Source organism: Dipteris shenzhenensis, chromosome 32, assembly GCF_047967505.1.
Source record: "Dipteris shenzhenensis isolate YYH24624 ecotype China chromosome 32, Dip_SZ_1.0, whole genome shotgun sequence".
Classification (NCBI taxonomy): domain Eukaryota; kingdom Viridiplantae; phylum Streptophyta; class Polypodiopsida; order Gleicheniales; family Dipteridaceae; genus Dipteris; species Dipteris shenzhenensis.
Window position 1 is genome coordinate 25178925 of NC_141627.1, and position 9081 is coordinate 25188005.

General features: G+C 39.8%; 1 protein-coding gene across 1 annotated transcript; it reads left to right on the forward strand.

Annotated features, from left to right (window-relative positions):
- Positions 1-1624: 1624 nt before the first annotated feature.
- LOC147880508 (ABC transporter G family member 1-like) lies at positions 1625-6320 on the forward strand. The gene is made up of 11 exons (XM_087370626.1): positions 1625-2282; positions 2398-2477; positions 2608-2897; positions 3025-3196; positions 3288-3374; positions 3466-3603; positions 3698-3892; positions 4024-4110; positions 4212-4484; positions 4694-4801; positions 6048-6320. The coding sequence occupies exons 1-11, from the start codon at positions 1625-1627 to the stop codon at positions 6318-6320; spliced, it is 2361 nt and encodes a 786-aa protein (XP_087226752.1).
- The last annotated feature ends 2761 nt before the right edge of the window (positions 6321-9081 follow it).

Genomic DNA, 9081 nt, shown 5'->3' on the forward strand with positions numbered 1-9081 from the left:
TTGTGACACAAGTTTTTCGAAGGAATGTTATGGAGATGAGTAGTGGTATATCTTAGATTTAATTTAAAAAAGTATGTCCACTTAACATGTCAAGGTACCCTAATATTAGAAAAGTATAACATGAAAGCACACTCTATATCGTTAAAGATATTATACTCCATTGGATATTGAGAAAAATAACGATTAGATATCTTGGAGGTTTAAGTGCTCTTGATTGATTGAACAATTTTCCTGATTTTCCTCTACATTTCACAACATAAAGATTAGGCTATCATCATTGTTGTTTAAAAGTCTCTTTGGAAGTAGTCTTTTATTAACGAGAATATTAGAGCCACAGAAGACTAAGAGCTCGTTCCCAGGTGCTGCTCTTCAACGCTAAATGAGCATTCTTGTAGTATAGGTGAGCATTTATGAGCGAGTGTTCCCACTCTCTACTCATCTGGCATGCTTGCTCATGCCAGCCTAAAAACCTGCGAAGAGACTCTTAACACTATTGGCTCCAAGAGTAGAGGCATCGAAATGCTCGAGTGGAGAGCTCTTTTTTTCGTCTCCCACGCGGTAGTGCATCGCCACAATTTGGCACCGTGAATGTTGCGGTGAGTCATGGGAACATTGAGAACCTTTGACGCTAATGCTAAGATCCGGCATTTTTGACAAAGCGGAACCGCCTCTAAGCACTAGCAAGAAGGCTTGAATGTTTAGAATCAAAACCCATACTTAAATCAACAATAAAGATTACAAAGCATGTGGGCCTCGTCTATGAAAATTTCAAGCCCTACATCATAGAGACTAAGTGAATGTGAGGGTTTTCAAAAAGTCATTTTGTGACAACTTTGAGAAGGAAAATTATAAAGGACATTATGTCTTTGTCTTGACTTTCGTTTTGAAGACGTTTGAAAACGTCGACACTAACTTCAATTCTGCTGATTCCAAATACAATAAAGATCCTTTATGTCAGATTCCAACTAACAAAGATCGACAGTCCACTCGATAGAACAAGACCTTTGATGTCACATAATACACTCCACTAACAGGAATCGGCAATTTATACAGAAAACGTCCAAATCGAAACAGATATGAATCGCTTTCCGTAGACTTGGACTTGAGGCCTTTGACTTTACGTTACCAACCGAGTCCCCACTTAGCCAAGAAAACCGTTTCGTCCATTTTGTCTAAAACATTAAAGTGCCGTAGAAATTTTCTAGCCCGTTGATTTCGTTTATCCGAATATCCGACTTGGTCTTTTGAGAATGGTCTCAAACTTCAAATCCAACGCTGCACCTAAAACTGTATGGGTTCCTTCATCGCTCTATATATTGGCATTGGCAGCCACATTCTTTGCATTCTTTAGCGAAGCCACAAAAATCCGAGCGGTCGAGAAAACAGACCAGATAACAAATGCGAATAACAAATGCGAGTGAGCAGTGAGAGTTGAGCACTGGTCGTTCATGCAGGTTAGGGAGGAGAGGAGGGAGAGAGACTCACTAAGTTCTAGACAGTCTACAGCTTAGCGAGCGAGCGAGAGAGAGCCAGAGCCAGAGCGAGAGATATCTCTAAGCACGACCAACACCTTCATTCTGTCTTGATCTCGTGCCCTTCTTTGCCCCTCCCACTTCAGCCATACATGGCATCCCCTTGCGAGGTACCCCGCTGGAGCCCTAGCCCTCTGAAATCTGGTGATACCGCAGACGATGATCAGTCTACCTCTTACGAGATTACGGGCAACGAGGATCAAATAGCAATCGCGCCCACAATCCACTCTCGATTTTGGAATTCCGATGATGAGTTCAGCAACTTTGGATCCACTAGTGAACTTCAGCTGGGATCGAACATAGAAAATCCAAAGTGGAAGCTGCCACAAGCTGCTGCGGGCCGGTTCAATGAGAGCTCTTCTAATGCTATCGATCCACCGCGAGCGATTAGAAATAGCGATGTATATGAAAATTACCAAGGATCGTATGCCATGCAAATGACGAATCCATATGCGTTGGATCAATCCGAGAGGACTATTTTTCCGAGCGTTAAGCAGAACTTTACAACCTCAAAGACTATAGGGGCATTCCCCTCGCCTCAAGCGTATCACGGAAAAGTATCTTTTAGAGATTATGATAACTCTACAGTATGGCTTACATGGAAAGATCTCTGGGTAACCGTCTCCACTCCCAAGGGCGGAACACGGGCTCTTCTTCAAGGTCTAACTGGATATGCTGAGCAAGGTCGTGTGATGGCCATCATGGGTCCTTCAGGCTCCGGTAAATCGACACTGCTTGACACTCTTGCAGGTATGCTCCGTCTAGACCTTCGATTCGACACATATTTCCATGCACGTAATTCTCTTTTCGAGAATTCTTACTTCAGTTGCATACAATATTTACTTTTGTGGTATTTGCTATGTAGGACGCTTGGCCAGCAACACAAACCAGACAGGAGAGATTCTAGTAAATGGAAAAAGACAATCCCTTTCTTATGGCAACGCGGTAAGTAGATCGGTCAAGTAACTGCAGTAAGACCCTGGTAGGAAGCACTACTTTCGATTCTCTTTTGCTCTATTCTACCGTATTGATTGTATTGAGATATATGTCTTCTCGTATCAATTTGCATCCACAGGCATATGTCACACAGGATGACGTGCTAATGGCTACCCTGACCGTAAAGGAAGCTGTATTCTACTCAGCGCAACTGCAGCTGCCAAACGACATGCCAATTGAAGAGAAGAAAGAAAGAGCTGAAAGTAGCATAAGGGAAATGGGACTACAAGACTCGATGAATACGCGAATTGGTGGTTGGCGTGCTCGAGGACTGAGTGGGGGTGAGAAACGACGAGTCAGCATTGCGATCGAGATACTTACAAGCCCACGCCTTATCTTCCTTGACGAGCCTACGAGTGGTTTGGATAGGTGAAATTCCTCACTATAGATATACCAGCAGTGTCCTAAATTGATTTTGCTCGCAGCCATTCGCATACGTGCAACTTTGTCACCTCGAATTCATATGCGGTTATACTTCTTTTGTGTCGTGCTGCAGCGCTGCCGCATTTCACGTAGTGAACAGATTGAAGAACCTTGCAATGGATGGAAAGACAGTAATCGCATCCATTCATCAGCCCAGTAGTGATGTTTTTGAGCTCTTCACTGACTTGTACTTGTTATCAAATGGAAGGACGGTCTATTTCGGAGAAGCTTCCGGAGCGCGGGAGGTATGTATGCCATTCGCGGATAGGTTTCAAGTGGCTCAGAATAGTTGTTAATCTTAGTCTTTTTCTTACCTAGTTGATGTTCTTGCTGCAGTTCTTCCATGGCAATGGCTTCCCTTGTCCGCCCATGCGAAACCCCTCCGATCATTACTTGAGAACCATAAACTCAGACTTTGAAAGAGTAAGAAATCATCCTGAATATTTTTGGATTTGTACACCTCGGGCTCCTATTTTCATACTAAAATCTGGCTCCAATATGGCTACCTCTGCAGCATGTCGAAGATATTGAAGGCGGTGCTCCATTGCATGAAATGACGACAGCACAAGTGATAGACCTTCTTGTGGATGCTTATAAAACTTCCGAAACGGCCATGACAGTATCGAGGCACGTCAACAAAATATCGAATAAGGTATGGATTGATGGGCTGAAGGACTTGCTCAAGTGATTCTTTTCCTCGAGGATGGTTCGGAGATGTAAACTTTTGTTCTAATTGGCATGTGTAGCAAGGTGCAGCAATGGAATCGTTTTCGGACCACGCCAACTTCCTCACACAGGTTCATGTTCTCACCCGGAGGTCCTTCAAAAACATGTATAGGGACTTGGGTTATTATTGGCTTCGATTGGGGATCTATGTGGCGCTTTGCCTGTGCGTTGGGACCATCTACTATAAGGTTGGAGATGGATACAGTGCAATACAGGTAAGATGTTTGTGCAGCAAAAATTGAATGACAGTCCGTTATCGAGAAAAAATTGCAATGGCAATATAAGTTCGTGCAACACGAGTACTAGACGCTCATATTATGGATGCACATTGCGTAACTGGATGCAGGCAAGAGGTGCGATGCTAATGTTCGTAGCTGCCTTTCTAACCTTCATGGCGATAGGAGGCTTTCCAGCGTTTGTGGAAGACATGAGGGTATAAATTGAAAATACCTACACGAAATAATTAATGTATCTGAACGAGGATTGTATTTCAAATTTGGAAGTGAAACCAAATCTTGGCTTTTCTCAATGTAGGTGTTCGATCGAGAGAGGCTCAATGGGCATTATGGAGTGGCATCTTTTGTCTTTGCCAATACTCTGTCGTCTATTCCTTTCCTGCTTTTGATCTCTGCATTGCCAGGGGCCATCGCCTACTTCCTTGCGGATCTCCACCACGGATTTGTACACTTCTCATACTTCATTCTCACGCTTTTCGCCTGCATGATACTCGTGGAGAGCTTGATGATGACGGTTGCGAGCATTGTACCAGATTTTCTCCTTGGGATTATTACAGGAGCTGGCATTCAAGTTTGTCTCCCCACCTTGATGCATATGCAAAACACGTAACATTTATCCGTTTGTTTGAGATATGTATATGCATAAATATAATATATTGCTGTAAAGTTTTGCTTTATTTATAGTGGACCCGAAGCTTAAATATTACTATTGTATGAGTTTAACCTACTTGACATTCTTAGCAACATAGCTTTTACAAACCCATGTATCATGTCTGGCAGGGAGTATTCATGCTAAATGGTGGCTTTTTCCGTCTTCCAAATGATCTACCCAAGCCCGTTTGGAAATATCCCATGTCTTATATTGCTTTCCACACATATGCAAATCAGGTAACAATACGACCACCTCTTCATGTTCTATAATTTCCATGTTCTTGATGGGTGTTTGTTAAAATGTTGTAAACAGGCTCACCATATGAGATAATATCCATGTTCTTGGTGGTTGTTTATTAAAATGTTGTAAAAGTAGCACCTTCTAGTTAGAGGAATGCTCTAGAGGGGAGACTTTGTTTTTCTTATAAGTCACCCAAATGACATGCTCAATCGTATGCACCCACTAAAAGCCCCTAATAGAGGGCAAGTCCCCCTTTCGCAAGAATGTAAAAGGGTCTACCCTTTTGCCCCTCACATCCGACCTCAAGTGCAACCATAGGCTCTTGGTAGAACTACCATGAAAACCGCCTCCAAGATTTGAACCCATGATGGAAACCTAATGCCACGTGTGTGTGTGTGTGTGTGTGTGTGTGTGTGTGTGTGCATGCATGCGTTCGTGTGTGCATGTGTGTGTGTATGTGTGTGTGTGTGTGCGTGTGTGTGTGTGTGTGAGAGAGAGAGAGAGAGAGAGAGAGAGAGAGAGAGAGTGTGTGTGTGTGTGTGTGTGTGAGAGAGAGAGAGTGTGTGTGTGTGTGTGTGTGCCTCTCGGCCTTAAAAAGCCATTCTAAAGTACTATCATGTGGAAGATTACACTAAGGAGTAAAGCTATTGGTTAGTATGGTGGAGGGTTACATTAAGTTCGATTACACAAAGTTGTAAAGCTTTCGATTACACTATAATGGAAGCGTAAAAGTAAGCTTTACAACTTAGCATAATCGAAAGCAAAAGTAAGATTTACAACATGGTGTAAAGCTTGCGTAAAAGTAAGCTTTACAACTTAGTGTAATCAGAAGCTTTACAACTTAGTGCAATTGAAATCTTTACAACTTAATGTAACCTTCCACTATACTAAACAATAGCTTTATCGCTTAGTGTAACCTTCCACATGATAGTACTTTAGAATGGCTTTTAAGGTTGAGAGAGTCTCTCTCTTTCTCTCTCTCTCCTCTCACACACACACATGCACATGCACACACACAAGCATGTGCACACATGCATGCACATGTGTGTGTGCGCGCTTGCGCACACACATGCATAGCTTGATAAAGTTGTGTTGTAACACCAAGCCCACAAGCTAGACATATATGTGGTTCATCATCTCCTAAAGCCCCTAACATAGGCATGCATAGAGCACAAAGCTATACTATAAACAATGAATTAGGTTTGAGACTTCTAATATTGGGTTTTGCATGTGGATTATTAGGGATTCTACAAAAATGACTTTATTGGTTTGAGTTTTGAGAACAATATACTAGGGAACCCTCGGATTTCTGGCGAGACAATTTTGAGAGATACTTATCAAGTGACCATGAGCTACTCAAAATGGGTGGATCTTCTCATAATTCTGGGTATGGCTGTGGCATATCGTTTTATCTTCTTCTTTCTCATTAAGTTGAAAGAGAAAGTGAACCCACTAATCCGTTCCCTTCTCTCAAAGCACTCTATGTCACAAATTATGTTTACAATTCCCCCTTAATAGTACTCAAAACAACATGTTAAGGGGCTTATTTTATGTATTATTCAACCATTGGTTGAATTCCTAATTTATCCAAATTATGCATAAGTAATCTATCCTATTTGTCAACAACCATCATTGTTGGCACATTGATATAGACCTATCCTCCCTATGTTATGGAATTAAAGGAAAGCAACTACAAGCAGATCAACATATGAAGATGTAGCATATATATGTTACTTCGTTCTTATATTCCAACAACTTTTGTAGCACAATGTGACATTGTAATTTTACAAATTCATGAGAGTTTCTAATTTGACTTTCTACACTAACATCATGTGACTATATACATTTTGAAACACAATCACACTTGAAATGGGAATGTCACATGGGTTCAAGTTTTGCATATTTTAAAAGATTTCTTATAGAGTAGGTAATAACCAAAGGATTTCTTAATCACAAGACCTTACTAGAAAACCAAGATTTTGAGAATCACCCGTTGATGAATATGGATTCAATGGCTAACATAAGGGCCATCCCTATTGATGATGAAAGTCTTCATGTTGAAGCTATCTCCCCCTCTTAATTTTGTAGCTGCATATTGCAAGGACCATTGAAAAACTTTGTTCTATCAAACGAAATGCTTGCTTAGAGCAAACATTCTTTTTTTAAACATTGATTATTGATGAAGTCCCTTGAGTGCTACCAAAATATTGTTGATGACTGAAATGATTCATCGAAAGGACTTTGCATTGCAGATGTTTGCTACTTCCTTAATCTTGCATTAATTGAGATATGCTATACATAGAGTTATATTGACTTGAAGAATCAATGATTGGTAAAATCTTGGAATTGTTTACCTCAAGTGTGTAAAATTTACCCTTGATCCCTTTAAAATGAGCATGACTATAAAAGCTTTTGTTAAATGTTCATGGTCATTTATTAAATGTTCCATTGATGAAAAAGATGATACGACCTTATTTGATTTGCTAGTTGATCATCAAAATGATTGATTTGCCAATTAAATGTTCAACTGAATACTATAAGTTGTTGGAGTTGATATCCTATGCAACTACATTCTTTGAATCAAACTAATGAAAATGACCTGATGGTACTTGTTAATGATAATTCCATGATCTTATTTTGCCCTAATATTGAAACTCTCTTTGGCAAGTATTCCAATTTGTTCATTAAGTAGTGCCCTTTGAGCAATAATTAGCCAAAACTACCAAAAAATATTGAAAACCATACTAGAAAAGTTGAAGTCATTAGTGAAGATTGCATCTAATTTTGATAAATTTTGGTCCCTTTAAGATGACTTTACGTGTCCAAAAGTGCATGAAAATATTACTTGATTTGGGCAATATAATCAGGTACAAAATAGAGTAAGATATGATAAATTCTTCTACAAAACATGGGCTCTAAATGTGTGAACTTTGGACTTAACTGGGTCTAGTTTACAAATAAAATGTATGAGTTTCACTCAAAATTAAGGGCTTTTTGAGGGGTCTTTTGCATTTAAGGACACGTGAATTTCTATAAAGAGTATTCCAATAGCATATACTTGGGTGATGTAGCATAGGACCATAGGTAGGTTTAACCTAACCTTTATAATTAATTTTGATGAGGTTTCAACTATGGTTTAAAAACCCAAGGTTATTTTCAGCCCGTATGATATGGGAGTTGACGTGCCATTGTGACATGGCATAGTAAGTAATATTTTGTTATTCTGAGATTTAACGTAGAGTTAGAAAAATTTGAGATTTGTTTGTTATGATTGTCTAGCTAAGTTCATGATCCTTTGCTAGCCTTCTTCATGGATTTATTCATTTTGTTCTATGCATTGTCCCTTGGGAAACTATTTCAAAATTACCCCTCCCCTTGTACAATGCTTGTTGGAAAAACATGGTAGAATGCATCCCTTGAACTCCTAACACTGGCTAGCCATCCTGCAACTATATGTTTGGTTTAAGAGAACTCCACAAGTGGTGCCTTTGGTAACGACTGGGACTCTGCTGACCCATGCAATTAACACCCTCATTCCTTCCCATGAAGAGGTAGTCATACATCAATGAGTCTACCTGAGTTCAAAAAAGTTTAATATTTTGAACATTCAAACTCAAGCCTTAAACCCACATGTTATATAGTAAAGCTGAACAAACCACCAATTCCCATGTACTGACCCAATTGTGTGGAGCCCACTATATATCATTAATGATTGGCCATGCCCAATATTTATTCCAAACCAAACTACAAGGATATGGTGGCCATTAGTGATGATCACTTTGAGTCTCACCCACTTCCAACAATGCAAGAGATTCTCCCTCTACCTTCTTATTTAGATTCTACCTCTATCTTTCTATTTAGGCATATTATGGTAACATCAGCTACGTCTTCTAAGAGCTTCATGGATCTTTTGGAATGGGTACCTTGGTCCTATTCCTTGTCTAAAGGGAATAGCTAGAGAACACACCTTAAATGACTACGTGTACACTAGATTAGTTGTTAAAAAAGGAATAAATACAAACTCTTTTGGGTTAGGGTTTCCAACCCTCTTTCCTTTTTGCACTCATACTATTGAGATGAATTTCTCAATACCTTCCCCCAAGATTAACACCATGAAGTAAACCTTGAAGGGTATAATGGATTTTTCACTACGACTTGATTATTAGAGTTATGGTTTGTCATGGATTTGTCTCATCAAAATTATCTATTTCTTGCACTATCCTTGTTTAGAGCTTTATATTCTTCATTTATTGAAGACAAGGAAGTAATTGGCAAT